This window comes from Aedes albopictus, chromosome 2 (genome assembly GCF_035046485.1).
Source record: "Aedes albopictus strain Foshan chromosome 2, AalbF5, whole genome shotgun sequence".
NCBI lineage: Eukaryota > Metazoa > Arthropoda > Insecta > Diptera > Culicidae > Aedes > Aedes albopictus.
The window spans coordinates 40,434,567-40,455,267 of record NC_085137.1 but is presented as its reverse complement, the minus strand read 5'-3'; the positions used below and the strand labels follow the sequence as shown (position 1 = coordinate 40,455,267).

The following is a 20,701-nucleotide window of genomic DNA, read 5'->3' as shown; positions in this document are numbered from 1 at the left end:
CAGCGATATCTTCAAAAATATCCCCAGTATCTTCTTTATAATTAAAGAAATTTTAGCAAGGGATGTTTTTAAATATATTCATTCATGAAATTTTTCACAAATTTCTCTAAATATTTTTTTTAAAAATAGCACAGAAATTCCTTCGGAAAATCTTCCAAGGGTTCCTCCAAGAATTCCTATAGAAATAGCTTCAGTCATTCCTGTAAAAACTCCCACAAGGATTTTGTTATTTTATCTCCTGCGATTCTTTTAGAGTTTCTTGCAGGAATTATTTCAGATATTCTTCCAGGATTTCTTTCGAGAATTGTTTCTGAAATTGCACAAAACATACTGCAAGAATATTTGAAAGAATACTCAAAAGAGTAACTAAACAAATCCTTGGAGGATTATCCGAAGGAATCCCTTGAAAAACTTCTGATGATAGGCTGAAAGTCTCCATAATATAGCTAAATCAATCAATCAACTCTGGTGATACTTTTGCAGATTTGTAGAAGAAATTCTTGAATACTTTCTGAAGTGATTCCTGGACAAAAATTTCTGAAGCGATTTTTGGAAGAACTCCTGAATGAATGCACGGGAGAATACCAGAAGAAACTTCTTTCCATCAAACAATAATCAAGAGAAACTTGTGGAGGAACGTTTCTAGTAATTACAGGATAAAAGTGATTGAGAAATTTCGGGAGGGATAGCTGGAAAAATTCGTTAAGGAATTTCTGACAGTATCTCTTGAAATTGTCAGCAGAAATCCCAGAAAAAATGGCAGATATGAATACTGATGAAATTCTTATAGAAATCCTTCAATAAATTTCTTAAAGTGCTCTTGATGACTTTCTAAAGGATCTCATGGAAGAGCTCCTGAAGATAATCTGGAAGAATTTTCCAAAAAAAGTCTTATATAATTTCTGAAGGGATTAGCACATTAAAATCCCTTATAAATTGCTGAAGGATATCCTGCAGAAACAAAATAAATCCTGGAGGCACTGCAATGAATTTCGGAGAAGAACAACTTTTTTGATGGAATCTTTGAAAGATATCTGGAAGAATTGGAGAACCTTCCAAAGGTATTCATGAAAGAATTTCTTGATTTTTTTTTTTGGAAAATGCCAAGGAATAATTCTGAAGTAATTTCTGTAGGAATTGTTGAGAGAATCTTTGGAGAAATTTTTGAAGCATTGCCTGAAAAATTTCTGAAAGAAGATGGAAGATCTGAATAAATGCCAAGCAATCCCTGTAGGAATATCTGGAGGAACATCTGGAGAAACCTTTGGAAGAACTCCGGACTATTGTAAATAAAACCCAAAAAAAAACCTGTGGAGAAACTCCAACAATAATATCCAAAACAGTTCCTGAAAAAAATCGAATTTTGAAAGGAAAATTTCAGAGAAATTGCTGAAAGAGTCTCTGAAAATATCTCCGAATCCATGTGAAAAAAATCTCATGGAATTGAATCGTTTGCAAAAATCTTTAGAGGAATTCATGGAAACAAATCCAAAATAAATTCTTGATTTTTTTTTATAAGAACTCATGGAGAAATCCAAAAGAAAAAATCTGAAGGAAATTCTGATAACATTTCTGGGGAGTTCTTTCTAAAATTTTGGAAACAAATTATTAGTGCATGTATTCCTATGCACTAACTTATGTAAAAAATCTCCTAGGGATTTTTTACAGAGTTCCCGGAGGAATCCAAGGCGGAATTCTAAAGAAACCTATATATAGGATAGATTCATGATGATTTTTTTGAGAAATTTATTCAGAAGCTTCTGAAAATGACCCAAGGATAAATGCTGGGGGAGTTCTTTTGAAAATCTATGGAGGAATGCCTGCAGAAATTTTAAAAGAAATATATGAACAAAAATGCATATTAAAGGATACCTGAAGGAGTCTTTGAAGGAATTCTTGCTGAAATCCTTCCTGTACATTCAGAGAGAATCTTCTCGCTATAAAAATTTCGTAAACACTTTGATTAATCTTGAAAAAAAAAAAATCCCCGAAAAAGTAATCCCATTAAAGAAAGTCATGCAAAAATGCTCCTTCCGCAAGAATAATTGAAAAAAATCGTGAATATTTATGTCATTTCCATGGGGGCGAAGAAATATGGAAACCTTGAGTTCATGGTGAATATCAATCGGCATTTTTCAACGGTAGTCCGTGACTTTCTTGTCAGACTGGTCTAGCCGCATAAGTTTTCACTAAACCATGTTCTCAGGTTCAGCTTCTTAAATGAGCTGCAGGTGATTGAATTTAGATCAGGCGAAATGACATTTTCAGCACCAGTGTAATCTTGGCATACTTATAAAAATATACGTACCAATAGTTGGGAGAGAGAGGCCACTCAAAATCAATGAAATTCGGAAAAAACCAACTTAGTTTATGCAAATTATACTTTAGAGTGTGGGTTATTTTTCAAAAATCATTGAACATTGAAATTCTTGTGCTTTTCTAGATTCAAATCACATAAAAAGGGAAGTGACTTCCTTGGGCATAGAGTATCTTCATGCCTCCATACGGTGTACACATGACCTTTTACATTGGCAAAGCAAGCTCTTAGTTAAAAACTGTGGTTAAAGCTCTAAAGCAGGCATACACAGTGGTTAAAAAAATCTAAACCAGGCCTTGTCCCCAAGAAGAAAAAGAAGTAGGATGACGTCGAAGAAGTGAGATACATGTTCAAAAGCATTAACCATGATTTTACACAGGAGTATACAAAATAATCTAGGGTTAAAAATTGCTTCGTCTTATGCGTTAATTCCCGTCACATCAGATGGAAAATATTCAATCATTACAGATATTCCAACTTACTGCTTTGCCAATGCCTCATCAGATGAAAGCAAAAAGATGTAGACTACCGATAAACAGACTCTTTAGCACTAGAAGTCGAATAATTATACTACATTTCGGCACCAACATTTCAAAAGGGCGTAACTGCATTTGGAAGTAATACCTTCTTTCAAAGCTGTAGGTCGTACTGCCTCCCTTACACCCAAACCATCGTGGTTGTCGGAAAGAGGAGAGTTTTTCCCATCTGGTACTTGTTGTGAAAAACATGGAAATCATAACACATGATCCACAGCTTTAAAAGAAGGTGATGATTCCAAAAGCAGTTATGCCCTTTTGAAATGTTGGTGTCGATTTCACGTTTCAGTTTCAATATAATCACGAGCTGATATTTTTTTTTTCGATTTGCGTATGACGAAGGCAACCGTACCAAAGCAGCAGTTAGCCGAAATGTTCTTCATCATCGTTCATTTTTCCCTTAACCATATTCACATGTTGAATCAACCCCACAAAAGTTCTGTGATACTTCAAAGTTGGATTCCACTGCTGCAGAATGCAGCAAAAGCTGTTAATTTAACCCTCTAATACCCAATCCCGCCTTTAGACGGGGTATAGTTCGAGCATTTTTGTAATTTTTGTTTCGTGGAAAATCATTTCTTTTATATTTTTGGCTGATATTTAGGACTGTTCTGTATATCTCAAAATGCTTTTTGGTGTACTTTAAAGCGTATTTACTTTTTTTTAAAATCATTGAAAAATTGATGTTTTAGTCACCTTTTAGAAGTCATTGTTTATTTTGTATTGAATCGCTACAATTTACATATTTAAAATTTTTCCCAAATCATTCTATCCTTGTTTAATAGTTTAAGGGGATCGAATACACTCTAAAATTATTTTCCTTAAAATTACACGGAAAATAAAATTTTCTGTGAAAAAAAAAATGAAAATAATAATGTTTCAACAATAATCATAAAATCTCAAAATGTTTTCGTCTAAAATAATCCGTTCCCCAAATTGGATTCCAGGAAAAATATAAAAGTGTGGGGATGTTTAAAAATAAAAATTACAAAAATCAAAAACTGAAATTCACAAAATCGAGAATAATCAAAAATTTGGGTATTAGAGGGTTAATTAAATCAATCGCTTTTTCCCGTCGATGGAATGTTTGTTTACAGTTGATTTCGCCTATAAGGAGGATGCAAACAAATGTGTGCATGGATTTGCTGTATAAAGGGTGGTACGGTCAAAATTTGATCATACAATTTTTTTCATAACGTCAGACTGAGTACACCAAAACAGCTGATTTTTGGACCAGCAATGGTACATTATGTGTATATTATGCCATACAATTTTCATCAAAATGCATTAAGTATTAGTTGATATATAGATAAAACCAACGACCTGCCTTGTTAGCATTTTGTACTAAGGCGTTCCATAGTAAATATTTGACAATTTAAGATCAGTAAAGCATACTTTTGGTTTTAAAACTACTAATACTGCTCCGATTCATATGAAAATTTTACAGTACAATACTATTATACAAATATGATCAAAGTAAAATTTTAAGCCATTATGTATGAATACTTTCAAAGTTGTGGCAGTTTGACTATGAAAAAAACTGACAGGAGGCCACTTAAACAAATATAACTTTGTAACGGCGAAATCAAATTGAATGAAATTATTACACAACATTTGGACATGTATTCTTTATATACAGAAAAAAATCATTGAATTCGTTTCAGTATTTCTGGCTCTATAAATAAAACAGTAAAAATGTGTTCTTATTTTTGAAGCCTCTTTGTACAAAATTTTAAAATTGCAGATCTCAGTATTCAACAATATCTTCGCAAAAACTAAACCGATTTTGATAAAAATTTTATGGTCTAAGCTACATATAATGCACCATTACTGGTCCAAAAATCAGCTATTTTGGTGTACGCAGTCCAAAGTTATGAAAAAATTGTTTGACCAAATTTTGAGCGTACCACCCTTTACGAAACATCGTATTCCATAACCACAGAGAAAGACGTTGTACTGTAATGGCGTATTATGATCTAGTGGAAAAAAAATATTAATTGAAATATGTTGGTCGTTGAAGCTTCATCCATCTCAACTCAAAAGCTTTCTGCTCAACTGCACTTTGAATACATGATTTGATTTAGATTGCGAAGAATTTGACCGACTTTTCGTTTACGATAAAATCTTACGATAAAATCTTAACTTTTGACCATCCTATGTACCATAGTGTCGAAGGTGTGCCGCGAATTGAATTCAGGTTGTGTCCAAAATAGACGTGTACTAGACGGAAACAGAATTCGAGGGACAATATATTCATTCTTATATTTTACGCAAATTTTGATTCATTTAAAATGTTTTTGCATGATATGAAAGATAATTTATAAATCGGCCATAAGGTGAGCTGCAATAATTAATTCGATTATTATGGGTCGGTGCTTAGATTGAAGCGAAATTGATAAAAACCTCAAAGCAAATAAAAAAGATTATACTAGATAAATCAAATTTCATTCAAAAATGAAAACAATTATAAAATACAATATAAAAAGAAACATACTAACGGGCAGAGACTGAAGAATCCTCTCGAATTAAAATTAGAGACGATGTTTTTCCTTCTTTGTGCTGCGCTGCAGTGTTTCAATCAGCTACTTCTTGACATACTATTTTTTATGTCCGGTGTTTTTTTGACATAAATTGTAGAAAAAGGATTTACAACCCAAAGCATAATAAAATTGGATTTCGAGAACATGATGCCTTATCGCCTTCTTTCTGCTCATAGTGCCACACCTCCAATACTCCCCCTTCATCCAACCCGCGCTTGCCCCCACAGCCTTGACCATAACCGACCCTGACCTTCTCCTCCCACGCACCACCGCCCAACCCACTCACCTCTTCCGCCAGATCCCATTCGAGTAGCAGTACGTCACTGTGCTTTCCATTATCTCTCCTCCACCCTCGCGCGCGCTCGCTCGCAATCTCAGTCTGTAATCGATCGTAATCAATCGCGTGTTGCCCCAGGAGCTATATATTTACCGCTTGGGCGGTTAGATTTGTTTCTCCTGCTTTAATTCAATTAAACTGCAGCACCCGAACTGCCCGAAGTCGATAAAATCAAACACGGTACTGAGTTGGCCGTTGGTCGGTGGACCTTACCGTCTCACCGGACCTTATCATTCCCGGATCCTGTGCTGAAGAGACGGTCCTCTGCCTTCGACGCAGTAAACAAAGCGCAGCACCATCAGATTGAAATCAAAATCCAACTGGGAAATTTTTAGCTACAGCACCCAGATAACGGAAATCCCTTAACCCCCGGTAGGGATTTGCGTCCCAGCCAACCTATGTACGTAGTTAATCAAGGCCAAGAAGCCAACAGAAGCTAGTTCACACTGGACGGCCGGTGACTTTGGCGTTGCTTGCTTCCTCGGGTGACTAGATAAAGCACGTGAATCGGTCCACCACGCCCGATGTTTGCGCCCGTGTGGACCGTGATGGCGCGAGCGAGGGTGTGGATGATTAAGACAGACTTAAGACGCAAGTTGTGCCAGTGCCGCAGCGTCCTTAATCCCTACGAGTACGAGGGATAAAGTCCCGCGCTGAAAAATTGCGAATGACTTGTGGAATTCGGAGTACCAGCCGACGACGCTTGCGTAGGAGGTTGGCAAAAACAACTGAAAACGTGTGACGAAAGTTACTCATAGCTTTGCTGCTTCGAGCGAAGGGATTAAGAAGGTGGATTTGGCGGAAATTAGATTTCAGGTGATGCAATATTTATAGAACGTGTGTTTTACTGTTTATTGATGATATTTTTCTATATTGATCAGTTCACACTGATATGTTGCTGAAATCGAACTTTTGAAGTGGGGCAAACATTTCCAAGTTACATTTTGTTAACCAATTAGTTTTGTATTTAGAGGCCTTGATAATCTTCATAAAACCTGCAACTATTAATTTTGGTTTTATGATGGTTATAAGAACCTCTTCTAGTCTATTTGACTTAAAAATGTTACTGGGATTAGACCTCAGCTCAATATTTTATATTTGAAAAAATGAAGCAGTTGGTAACAATAAAACACCGCTGATGGATTTATTCAACCATGAGCTAATTTTTTTTTCTTCAATCACTTAACCTAATTTACAGCTCTTTTTTCCACTAGGGTACTACGTGAGCGATTCCAATTGGAAGCTGTACTATATCAAACTGGATGCCGTTGCGCTGCTTTCACTTTCTACCATATCAAGGTAGAATGATGAGCACAAGGATGTTGATATGTGGCTGTTGGTTGTTTCTTTTTCCAGTCCAATTGAGGGTCTATTATGAAGTGCCGTTCGCCGATGACCATGCAGCCGGGTCCGTTTGAGCCATGGGCTCAGAAGAGGGTCAGTGTCAGCTGCTCTCAGGGGGAAAGAGCAACTGACGAAAGTGCCGGGGCTGGGATCGAACCCATGACCATCTGCTAATGAAGCAAACGTGTGTCTAATTGCGCCACGGACCTTGGCAGCTAAAATTTTGCTTATCAAATTTATGGTAGTCCGTGGCAAATCGAAATGCAGGATAAGAAGAAACTTAAGTTTCAATGAATAGTCAATTTTTTAGTCAATTTTTTTAGTCCCGAATGATTCATGACAGGAGTATCATTGGTTTTTTTTTTTACTTATTCGTTTAAGGGTCACTTGCGCACAACAAGACTGAAATCATTTGTACGATTTAATATATTGGTATAAACGGAGAAAAATCAGTCCAGTTTGAAACAACAATTTGAATTTTCAAATGATCAAGGGTAGTGGTAGGGAAGGACGGGTTTTATAGAGTGATGGTGGAGGAGTGGAGCAACGGGGGATTTTAAACAAACTCACTGTTTGATTCAAACTGAGGTGTCAGGTTGTTTTGAATTCAATAAAGTTTGTCCAAACGACGCAATATGATTGAAACTATCAACGTTTCGGTTAGTTTGGAAAGCTTTCAAAACGGAAGAACCCATAAAATAGTAAAATCAAACAAAAATTTGTCAAATTTTGCTGCCGAAGTTTTTTTCAACCGTCGCGGATAGTTCAATTTATGCATCGACTCTAGCAAGATTTTTTTTTGCATTCATGGGGCCGAAAACCATCTTAAGCAAAGTGCTCTAATTTTCGTCCTATTGAAAACAAACCCAAAATGCGATATATGTTTAGATTAGTATTTTTTTTGTTATGAGTGAACAAGCATTCATGACAACAAAAAAGGAAACAATCGGTGCTTAAATCGTCTATTTTTGGAACAGGATGAAGATAGGGACATAGGCTGAACAAGGGTACTTTTACCCTATTTTTTCGGTACTGCCCCACAAGTTTTCCTTAAGATTTATCAAGAGCTGCTGTTGGAACATTCTCTCAGAAATATTTCTTTGCATTTGCTGATGAATACAATTTTAGAAATTTCTATAGGCATATTTCTCCAAGGGATATATTTCCCTAGAGTATTTACTTGTAATCCTTCCAAGAGTTACGCTAAGGAACTTTCATAAAAGTAATTTTGGTGAAATTTCTATAGGAATATCTCAAAGGATGTTCCTCCAGGAATGTCCTAAAATTATTGAAAATATTTTTCACAGGATTTGCTCTAGAATGTCTTTCAGAAGTTTCTCTGGGAAACGTTCCCAGGTATTCAAAACGAAAACCCTTCCAGAAGTTTCTCCAGAAATTCTTCCCGATGTTCCTCCGGCAGTTCAAATAGTTATTCCTCCGGAAGGTCTACCAAAATTTTTCTTAGGAATTGTTTTAGGGGTTCTCCAAGAAGCTTCTCAGGAGTTCGCCAAGAATTCTTCCAGCAGTATCAACAGGGATTTATGCCAGAGTTCTTCCAGAAATTTATGTAAGAGTTTCTCGAGCTTTTTTCCGAGTTGAGGGGGTTAGAAGCAAAGAGGTGTAAGTGACAAAAACACTCTTTTGAGTAAATGAGGTTTAAAGTTTTACAACCATTATTCATCCCATACAAAGTGTATGGAGTTTCAAAATCGACCCAATTTCCTCCGATTTCTTATATTTATTCTAATAATCGTAAAAATAATCTTTAAAAAGTTCCTGACAGCATGAAACCTGAAGATTTTTTTTATATGCTCAGCTCAAAATTACTGGGTCACTGGGCCCTTCAGTTCTTTTAGAAATTTCTCTAGGAGTTCCTCCGAAAATTTATTTGGAGATCTCTAAGGACTACTCCAGAAATTCTTCCTAGAAAACCTTTAGGGACTCTGCCATGCAATCATCTAGGAGGCTTCCAAGGATTACTCAAGGATAGTTTTAAAATATTTCCACCAGGATTTTTTTCAGAAATTCTTCAAGTCGAATTATTTTGATGATGTGCTGACGTTTTACAAAAATAAGACCTCACTGATGTTCTCCAGGGGTGTTGGAATTTCTTCGAAGATTGTTTCAGAAGTTTTTCCAACATTTTTTAGGGATTCGTTCATTCCTCTAACGATTTATCTTAGTATTTCTTCAATAATTTAATATCCAAGGACTGCACCACAAATTACTCAAGGATATCCTCTACAATATCTCCAATTCGTGCAAGAATTTTGTTGAAATTACCTCAACCGTTCAGGACGCGCACCGTTGTAAAAAGTACAACACTACTGAAAAACCTTGCTCGCCATATACAGCGCGAGCGTGGTGCAGTTTCAGCTGCTTGATGGTGCGCGTCCTGAAAGGTTAAGTATCCCCTTAAATAAAAAAAAACTGATCGCAGTGGAAAATGCACCCAACAGGAAACAAAAAAATCCCTCCAGAAATTTTCCGTTGAACTCCTCCGGGAATTGTGCCAAAGATTTTTTCCACGAAGAAATGCTTTTGGAATGCTTCCAAGACTTCTCCAGGAAATATTCCAAGAATGTCCAGGAGATTCTCGCCATTTTTTTCTGGAATTCTTTGAAGAAATCATCCGGGAGTTCTTTCAGGATTCCTCTAAGAAATCTTAAAAAGGCTCCTTCAGAAATTCTTTTAAAAATTGAAGGTTTTTTCAACTTCTTCCAATGATTTCTCCGGAACTTCTTTAAGGCGAAACTGGATCCTCACTTTTTGGTTTTTGATTTTTTATAAAATAACGAAGCAATATTTTCAAAATCGGTTTTCGTGCACATGTAGAGTATGGATCAAGGTATCTCCTGATTTTTTTTCAGATGGAAAATGTTTTTAATTTTTGCAGAAACCATTTTTAAACAAAATGTCACAAAAAATGTTTTTTGCAAAAACGAAAAACATTTTCCACCTGGGAAAAATTCAGGAGATACCTTGATCCATACTCTACAAGTGCACGAAAACCGATTTTGAAAATATTGCTTCGTTATTTTATGAAAAATCAAAAACAAAAATAATGAAGAAATGCTTCCAGTTTCGCCTTAAATGATTCATCCGGGTATTTTTAAGGATTCCTCTCAATAATCTTCCAATGAATTCTTCAGAAAGACTTCAAAGAATTTAAAGAACTTCCTCAAGACTTCATCCAGAAGCACTTCCTCTAGGAATTCAAATTCTTTCAAGCTGGAAGAGAAACTTTTTCAAGAACCTTTCCAAAAAATTCTCAAAAACATAATGCAGGATTTTTTAATCTGGGAAGTCTAGCAGTAATACTCATGAAATTCCATCAAGAATTCCTTCATGAATTTCTCCAAGAACTGTAATGAGGATTTCTTCAGTAATTTATCCAAGTGTATCTTCAAGAGTTCTCCCATGGAAATTTCTACGGGACAACTTTTAGAAGTTTCTTCCAAGATGGCTGAAATAATTACATGAATTCGTCCATGGATTTGCCCTTAAAACTCTCCACTATTTCTTGCAAAGGATACCCTCAAGGATTTCTTCTAGAAATTTTTACAAAGAATTTCTTTGGTAACTTTTGCAGAAAACCCAACAGGAAGTTCTGGAGAAATCCTTGCGAGAGTTAAAAAAAAATATCTAAAAGAAATCGCAACGATGTATTAGAAAAAAAATATCGAAAGGAATCTTTGTAAGAATGTCTGAAAAAATGTTTGAAAGAATTCCTGAAGAAATCTTTGGAAAAATTACCGAAGCTATTTTTCCCAGAATTCCTGAAACCATCTTCAGAAAGTTGCCTAGAAGCTAGCCTAGAAGTATCTGTGACAGAATTTCTAAGAAAATCCTAAAATGAAATTCTTGGAAATCTTTGGATGAATATCTGTAGAGATCAGTGGAAGAAATATTTAGGGATTTCGTTTTTTGGAGTTTACCTGGGAAAAATACTTGGAGAAGTTTTTGTTATAATTTTTGCAGGAGTTTGTAAAATAGTTTTCAAAGAAAACTTTGGAAAATTACATGACTAATGAGAGGAAATATTTCAGGAGGAATCATTTTATGGATTTTTGACGAATTCTTGGATGAATTACATTACGAATTCTTGGATGAATTACAATTACGATTTCCTGGAAGAATTGACTGGAATTCTGGAAAAAATCTTTAAAGTTCTTTGAAAAATTCAAGGACGAAAGCCTAAAATATTTCTTGTGGATTCTTGAAGAAGTTTTTGGCAGAATTTACAGAGTAATCTTTGAATGAATACCTGAACAAATTCTCGAAAGAACTAACGAATATTTGATCGCCAAATTTCTTGAAAAACCCCTAGAAGAATTTCTGTAGAAATTCTACGGAGAATTTTCGGAAGAATTGCAAGAAGTTCTTGAAAAAAAAACCATGGGCATTTTCGGATGAGTCCCTGTGAGAATGTTTGGATAAACTCTTTAAAGGATTATCGACCATTCAATTGAGAGAATTGCTGAAAAAACATTACAAGAACTACTGCAGATTTTTTATGAAAAAAAACTCTTGAAGGAATATTTAAGAGAATTCCTAGACAAATAAATCCTAAGAAACATACCTAGAGAAATCCTTGGAAGAAGTATTGAAAAGAAAATTTGGATATTTTCTTGAGGATTCCTGGAAAGAATGAAAAAGTGTGCCTTTGATTTGGCCAAAGGAATAATATGTGACCCCGGCGATGGAACCAAGCATAACAAACGTGTTTGCGACAGCATTGGTAAAAAAAAATCTAGAAGGTTGTATAGTTACAGAAAGAATCCTTAGAAGAATTTCTGGAGAAATTCTTGGAAGAAATCCTGAAGCAGTCTTTTGAAGAATTCCTAAGAAATCTTAGAAGAATGTTTGGAGTAATTCTTGGGGGAAGTGCTGGAGAAATATGGATAGGATTTCTCGAGAAACCCTGCAATAAAAAAGCCTTCCAAGAATTACCGGAGGAATCCATTATATTTTTTTTCAGGATTTCTTTGAAATGTATATGAAGCAATTCTAAATTTAAAGAAAATCTGGAGAAGGTCGTGAAAGAATCGCTGATGCTGTGTTCAGCAAGCGAATAATGCCAGATAAAATACTTCCAAGGATGTTTTCGATCACCTGGCAATCATTTGACTCACTCATCCATAGCTAAGTTCAGAAGTATAATATTGAAATGAGGTGTTGGGCAAACTTGTAGATTAGTGTTTTTCCTACAATTATCACCAAGGACGCCATATCCTAACTTTCATATATACGGCGTGAGAGCGCTAGTAACACCTACTCATACTAAACGATCGAAAAATTCGATCGTGTAGTATGAGTAGGTGGTACTAACAGTTTTACGCCGTAAATATAAGAGTTAGAATATGGCGTCCTTGGTGATAATTGTAGGAAAAACAATAATATACAAGTTTGTCGAATATCACATTTCAATATTAGGCTTCTGAACTGAGATATAGACAAATGAGCAAATGATTGCCAGATGATCGAAAACATCCTTGAATACTTCTAATAATGCCGAAGGAATCTTACGATAAGTTCTTGAAAGTATATATGAAAGAATTCCTGGGAGAGTCGTCATAGTAATTAATTTCTGGAGAAATCCGTGGAAGCATTTCCGAACAAATTATATAGAATCTGTGGAGAATTCCTGGAAGAACCATTGAATGAATTCTCGGAGGCATTCTTGAAAAAATATCCTGTAGAATTCTCGGAAAACAATCTTGGAGGACTTTTACCATTGATGGAATTCGTGAAATACTTTTTAGAACAATTTCTCAAGGTTTTTAAAAAGCATTTCAGCATATATTACTATAGAAGTTCGAAGTGTAGAAGTTGCAAGAATTCTTGGAGGAATTATTGGATTAATCCCTAAAAGGAATCCATGGAATTATGCCAAGAGGAATCATAAAGTATCGGCGGAGAAATCTCAGACGCAATCAAAAGTTATGCACTATTTTCTGTGGTGCAATTTTTTCAAGTACAGGCATTATGCTGTGTTATTTATTTATTTTAACTCTCATGATGATTTTAATGATAGTTGAAAAGATACAGTCAAGCTTCCAGTAGAATTTATTTATTTGTATGTGTAGAGTTAAACCTTCAACACATAGCATCCATTCCGTCGAGGTTTCCGTTTTTCGACAGTTTTTCTATGGAAAATCTGTCAAACAATTGTCACGCACAAGCAATCGTATCCATTTCGGTGGAGCACTTTGTACCGTAGTATATAATTGTATATGTGACTTCCAATCACAAGGACTAAATAATTTTAGTATTTTGTAAGCCCCATTTTGTGACGATTTTTTTGCTCTCATTATCTAACGGTTGAATAGTGACCAATTCATTTAAGATCATCATCAAACTACTGCTGAAAGGCAGAACATAGAAGGATAAAAAGTATGAAAATCTATTTTTTTAGGAGAGCAAAAAATGTGTCCCGGAAAGGGGCTGACAAAATCGGGTCACTTATGTAGTCGAAAGCGATAGCTTCTATTTTGACAAGCGTTAGCGTAGTTACGGTATACTTCGTAGATTGGACACTAACAACATTTATGTACCTTTTGCTAATCTTGCTCGGATTGCTTTTCGGAACAATGAAGGGGAGTTAACTTTGCTCCAATCTTATGCAAGAATACCAAAAGCACAAATGTCATTATTCCCGGCCACGCCCATCTTTACCGTAACTTGGGATAGGGGAAGGAAATGTTGATGTAGCACTTATTTAAGAGGCCTCCGACTCAGTGACACTCCCATAAGTACTACGGAGTGGGTGGTTGGGAGATGTATTATGTAGGTCAAGGATTCGCCTGAAAAACTGGCGATGGACCCACGGCATTGGTTGTTTACTTGGTTAAAATTTAATCTTTTGAAAGCCGGAAATCAAAAGAGATTTTTTTCTATTTATTGTTTAAATAATTATGTTTCTGCTCAGTGAGAGGCCCAAGCAGAACCGATCCCTCCAGGGTCATCGGAACATGACAATAAATGTTTGAAACGCGTAAAAAAAGTAAAAATAAAAAAAAGTTGGCGATCCGAGAAAAAAAAAATTCAATTTACATAAGCAAAGCAAAAAAAATTACAAGATCAAAATTTGTTATGGTAGATCTTACGCCGTAACGCACCATTATAAGGTGATCTACCCACGTTACGGGTGATAGCTTCTATTTTGACAAGTGTACATAAAGTGCCAAACGCACATTATTCAGTTATTGGATGCGTAATGTGTATTGGCAAGGCACTACCTACCCATATCAAAGAGTGGTATGACTGGAAGTGGAACTGAAGTGATGTACGGAAGGAATGCCTCATTAGTTCTGCTCTGACAGAAGAGATACTGCCGATAACATGGCGACCGCTCATGATTGTGCCTCATCAAACAAATTCATTACTTCTGCTGATCATTGGCACGCGCACCCAATTGTCCAGACACTACGCGGTGGGCACCATATCTACGAAATCAATTTTGTCATTTAATTAGGATGACATTATTTACAGTGTGCAAAATTGGCGAACAATTAAAATCACATGCTATTCCGTGTTGACCGTCATGGAATATTTTACTATATTGTTCCTCGATTGTTGTTTACCGGGATGGCGAATTGGTCGTTTAAAGCGACGCAGATTGAGTTGAATAATTATAAGGACGACTTTCAATCAACAGGTTGTGACGAGTAATCAGTTCGCTACAGAGGGGCTAGGACGTTTTTCAAGAAATTCGTTGAAATAAAAAATCCCTAGACTTTCCTAGACTTGGATTAATAACAACGGGAGTGTCCATGTAACGCTAAGCTGAAAGCAGGTATTGGGAGGGGGCAGGCAATGTGCTTTACTCATGGGGCAGTTGCGTCTTCCATTACCTTCAGGCAATCCAGTTCCAACCCAGGTTCAAAAAGAAAAACGGCATTAGGCTCGATTCACGGTAGGAGATTGTCATTTTTCAATTATTTTATTCTACAAGGTCCTGTACAGTGCATGTGCCACCAACGATATAGTTTTACTGAGGAGACCCACGATATGATAACATGGGATTCCGACGAAACTGATCAGACTGATTCGTGCATCGCTGGATGATTCGAAAACAAGCGTTTCGGTTGAACTTTCGATGTTCTTTGTAACCTTAGACGGCAAGGCGAAGAAAATACTTTTTCAAAGATTTTAAAGATCATCATATTCCTAAGAAAACTACATATCATGAGAAACCGAAACAATTTAATTACGTCAACATTTGAAACAGAATTGTATGGTGACCAACTTTACTCCGCTGATCTGCTACCGTCCAGATTACGGTATGATGTGAATTCTATCGTATTCTGAATCACTATCCATATCAATTCATGTCTTAAATGCTGGCAAAAACATCGTACCAAAGTGCTGTCAGTTCCCGCAACTAATTGATGCTATTCTATCGCACGATTCACTGCTGGCCCTGATCAGGCGAGACTAGGTCTACATTCAGGCGCTTATCTCGCCCCACGCTTTCATCTCGCTGCTGCTGCTCAAACAAACAACGGCTAGGCGTCGCAGTCGACCGTCGTGGTAACACGCTATCGCGACTACGCCGCCGGCCGGCCGTCGATTGCCACGATTCAAACATTATTGCTGTTTGACCACGTGCGCGTGCGACACTATTGGCGAAACACCCGAGTGGTGGTCGGGGCTGAATCCTTGCAGCACATAAAGTATCCTGTGGTTGTGGGTGGTGGTCCTCGTCTGGATTCCCGGAACCGCCAAACCACCCACGGTTGAATGAACTGTATCAAGTTCAAGTAGTAGGTAGGTGGAAATATATTTTTTCCGCTGGGTGGTGCTAGTTCTGGCCGCCAGAGAGTGACCACAAATAGATGTGGGTGTTTGGATGCGCGTGTGCTACGTACTCACACCATCCAAGAGTCTAAGCGCCGCGTCGCGACGTCGACGAGGGATATTTGCGCTTGAATAGACACGCACTCATGAGCTAACAAATTCAAGTGTGCTCAGCCAAATAAGACACTAATTCATGGAGTGTCTTCATTCTCTCCGACCGGTGCGGTATGGTGGAGAAACATATGTGAATGAAAGTAAAATTAGTGCGGGTGGTTTGCGTATTTTCGGTTTGCATTGTTTTGCCGTCTCCGTCTTCGGTGTCTGTCAATTTATTGGTTTTCTTGTTACCGTTATCGTTTACCCATAATAGCCCATGGTACATACTGCCAGTAGTGCTCATCCTGCTGGTAATAATAAACACACGTAGGTTATGTACGGCTGCCTAACCTCGGTCATGGTTGGAGTAAGACTATTTCGGAAGTTGTGTTTGGCCGATGGCGGCGGCGACGACAGTTGATGTCGTGTTGTCGTCATTGGCGTGGTTCCGGTCAAGGTCGTTCGTTTTGGGTGTAACGGGCGCATGCTGGTTATGAGAGAACAGATTCCATATGGTATGTTTTTTTTTTTTTTTAAATTTTGGCCAGGTATACAGAAGAGAAATTGTATTCCCTAATTCTATTGAAGATGAGTTTGAGGTTGATTTTAACCGTTGAAGAGAAACACAAAAGATTGTTTAGTTGGACAACTGTTACCACCATAAAACGGGGTATCTTTGATCAGCGGGGAAACATTGATCGACTGAGCCCACGTCATGGCATGTTCAAACAAACAATTTTCATTATATCTATTCCTGCTCATGAAAAGTATTTCGTTAATGGTTATTGTTTGACTACCGAATAATAAGTAAAAAGAAAATCGTGTTAAGTACTGTTCCTTTGAATTCCACTAGGAATTTGCATCCTTTGACAAATATGTGTTTTGACCTCAACTGCAAGGTCGTCTTTAGTGTCTTGTACTTGACTCGAGTCGAGTCAAGGGAAATTTCTATCTAGGAAACCTTGTGAATCCGGTGTTTGCTACTTTCAGTAGAAATAAAATGGCAAACTCACGTGTCATGCCTCGAGCATGTGTGCTTGTCAACAACGCAACGTTGCTACACTCATCTCTGAACTAACTACTAGAGATATATGTGCTATCACAATCGATGTAGCTGTTGTAAACCTCAACAGGAAATACGTTTATTGTTCGGTTTATTTACCGCATGATGAACCATCCCCTACGGATGCTTCCAAGCAAGTCATTGCATACTGCACTTCAAAAGTCCGTCCGCTAATTGTTGGTAGTGATGCTAATGCTCACCATATAGTCTGCGGCAGCTCAGACATCAATTTGAGAGGCTCCAGTTTGAAGGAATACTTAAGTAGTACAGATCTTGCATTACTTAACATAGGCAACCGCCTAACCTTCATGGTATCTGCCGGAGTGGAAGTGTTAGACATAACGCTTTGCTCTAGCAGAATTTGTCACGAGCTGATCAATTGGCATGTGTCAGGTGAAGAATCTTTATCTGACCATTGCTACATCTTGTTTGAGCATGTGAATGTTACTTCGCAAACTTTGCGTTTCAGCCAACTGAGATCTCTTTGCCGATTTGGTTGCAACCAAATTTCATGGATACTCACCATCAATTGACACTCCAAGTGGTTTAGATGATGCCGTTGATACTACAACGGCCTTCATCATGGAAGCTTTTGAAGAAGCTTGCCCTCTGTGGTCTGTGAAGACCACAAGAGGAATCCCTTGGTGGAACTCTGACCTGGCGAAGCTCAGGAAACAATGTAGAAAGAGTTGGAACAGACGACGTTCGGCTGGATCGGAGGCTTTCAGGTCGGCTCCCTGGGCCTACCAGAAAGCTTTTCGGTCTGCTGAACGATCCGGCTGGGGTAGATGGGATTTATCCTATTTTGCTTCAGAAGGGATTTGATTATTTCAAACATGTTTTGAAAAAAAAAAAACTACTTGCTTGCAGTTTTGCTACAGGGTATATTCCCAAATCCTGGCGGGATATTACTGTAAAGTTTATTCCGAAAGTGGGTCGTGCGACGTATAAAGAAGCAAAGAGATTCAGACCTATCAGTTTCACCTCTTTTCTTCTGAAATGCTTAGAACGCATTGTCGATCATTACATCCGTGATGTTCATCTGGCAAATGTGCCTCTTCATGTGAACCAACATGCTTACCAATCTGGAAAGTCCTTTGTGACTCTTTTACACAAAGTTGTTTACGATATCGAGAAGGCATTCACTCAAAAGCAATCCTGCTTGGGTGTTTTCTTAGATAACGAGAATGTGTCTTTCGATGCCATATTGGGAGCCGCACGGGGTCATGGTATATCTCCAATGATTTCCATTTGGATTCACCAAAAGCTCAAAAACCGACATCTCTTCTCGACATTGCGTGGATGCCCCCAAGGGGGAGTCTTATCACCACTTTTGTGGAATCTCGTAGCAGATACCTACGCTATTGAGGCAACTCAATAATAGCGGTTTTCCTACTTATGGTTTTGCCGACGACTACCTAACATTGTTAGTCGGTATGTGCATCAGCAGTATCAGCACCCTTTTCGACCTGATGCAAAACACTCTTCAAGTAATTGAGGGTTGGTGTCGCCAATATGGCCTTTCGGTAAATCCGAGTAAAACATCTATTGTTCTTTTCATGGAAAAGCAAAAACCGTAATGGTGTTCGACCTTTACGTCTCTTTGATTCTGAAATCAATGTGACTTACCTGTTCAGTACGTTGGAGTTATTCTTGATTCCAAGCTTTCCTGGACACCTCATGTTGAGTTCAGAATCAAGAAAGCTTGTATGGCCTTCGGGCAATGCCGTCGAATCTTTGGTACAACTTGGGATCTAAAACCCAAGTATATCAAATGGATTTACACAACTGTTGTTCGGCCAATATTGGCCTATGGATGTCTTGTGTAGTGGTAAAAGGGCGAAGTGAGAACGGTCCAATCAAAATTATGCCATCTCCAAAGGATGTGCTTTATGGCGATATCTGGAGCGTTCTCTTCAACTCCCACGGCAGCGCTCGAAGTTCTCTTTGACGTTGCCCCACTACACATTCACCTCAAACAAGAAGCACTTTCTTGCACTTACCGCCTATGGGTACTCGGTTTACTAGAGGAAACTCCTGTGAACCGCAGTTCAACACACAGCTCATTGTTTCCACTTTTGGTGAATTGGGACAATGTTGTTCTTGCTCCAAGTGATCTTACAATTGCTTGTAATTTTCCATATAAGACATTTTCCACGAAATAACCTTCCCGGGAAGAGTGGACATCTGGTTATCTGGAGAGAAGTATTTCAGACGGCATCGTATGTTACAAAGATGGCTCCCTTCTCGAAGGTCGCGCAGATGCTGGTGTTTATTCTCGTGAGCTAAGGCTGCATCAGTCTTACTCACTTGGTAGACACTGTACCGTTTTTCAGACCGAAATCTTTGCTCTTATCTGCGGTGCAGAGTGCAATCAGCGCTTCAGCTGCACGTAATGGGCAAAGTAATATACTTCTGTTCAGATAGCCAGGCTGATATTAAGGCACTTGCTTCGGCCAACTCGCGGTCGAAGATAGTTATCGCTTGTCGAACTTAAATCGAGAAGCTGAATTCAGCAAACGCTGTTCACCTTGTATGGGTACCTGGCCATTCTTCCATCGCTGGAAATGAATTGGCTGATGAGTTAGCTCGCACTGGAGCATCACATGACTTCATTGGCCCTGAGTCAGCTACATATTCCGGTATCCAAGTGTTGGATAAAGCTTCAGATTGACTCAGCACGAACAATACTGGAATAGTTTGGAGTCATGTCGTCAAACAAAATTGTATTGTACTGAGCCATCTAGGGGTGGCAAAGTATCTAACAAATCTGTCAAAGCAGAATTGCAGCATGCTGGTCATAGCATGGACTGGCCACTGCCGACTCTGGGTCAATATTCAGCAAGCTGATTCATTTGCCTGTGATAGCTGTGAATCCGATTATGGAACTACTGATACCTGATATCTGATAGGTATTCTTGCAATGAATCTCTCAGAGATTTATTCAAAAAAACCTCTAGAATTGCTCTTTGTATTCCAATAATTACTGGTGGAATTCCTTCAGGAACTCTCACTAAAATTACTTTGGGAATTCTTGCTGATATTTTCAAGAACTTTCAGCAGGAATATTTCCAATTATTACTCTTGAGAGTCTTCCAGGAGTTCGTGGAGGTTCCTGCAGGTAGGAAACCCAGAAAAAAACAAAGTGGATGATCCCTGCCAGAAATGTCTAGAGAATCTTAATCAGCCCAGAAGCAACCCCATCATTAGTTCCTAAAATAATGTAAAGAGAATTCCCAGTAGAAGTACCAAATTTCTGGAGAAGTCTTGGCAAGAATTTGTAATGGTAATGCCAGGAGAGTTCTTCGAAGATTCCTTGCAAACATTTCTGAAGGAACCCCAAAGGGAATTTCTGGAGGAATCATTGGAAAAATCTCTGAAGCAACAACAGGAGAATTTTTAGAGAGTAATTTGAAATTATTCTTAGTCAAACCTCAGGAGGAACTTTTGTAGAAAATTTTGGAACAATCCCTAGAGGAATTCAAGGAGAAATTCTTGGAAAAATTCATGGACAAATCACAGGAGGAGCTCCTGGAGGAACTTCAAGTTGACTCCCTAGGTAGTCCTTAAAGGTATTGCTACTGCAATCCCAGCAGGAATTTCCAGAGGACCCTATCAGGCTTTTGTGTAGGCAATTCAAGAGAAATCTTTGGAGATTATCTCTTG

At 37.9% G+C, this 20,701-nt stretch overlaps 1 protein-coding gene across 7 annotated transcripts in view; it reads right to left on the bottom strand.

Annotated features, from left to right (window-relative positions):
• LOC109621844 (P protein) overlaps nucleotides 1-20,701 on the bottom strand; it is a 284,696-nt gene that overhangs the window by 89,057 nt on the left and 174,938 nt on the right. Inside the window, exon 1 of one of the 7 annotated variants that reach the window (XM_029871103.1) lies at nucleotides 5,680-5,744. The exons of the other annotated variants lie outside the window; for them this stretch is intronic. Coding sequence (XP_029726963.1) covers nucleotides 5,680-5,729 — 50 coding nt within the window. The 5' untranslated portion in view covers nucleotides 5,730-5,744. Of the gene's footprint in view, nucleotides 1-5,679; nucleotides 5,745-20,701 lie in introns of those variants that run through there. 7 annotated transcript variants of the gene reach the window in all.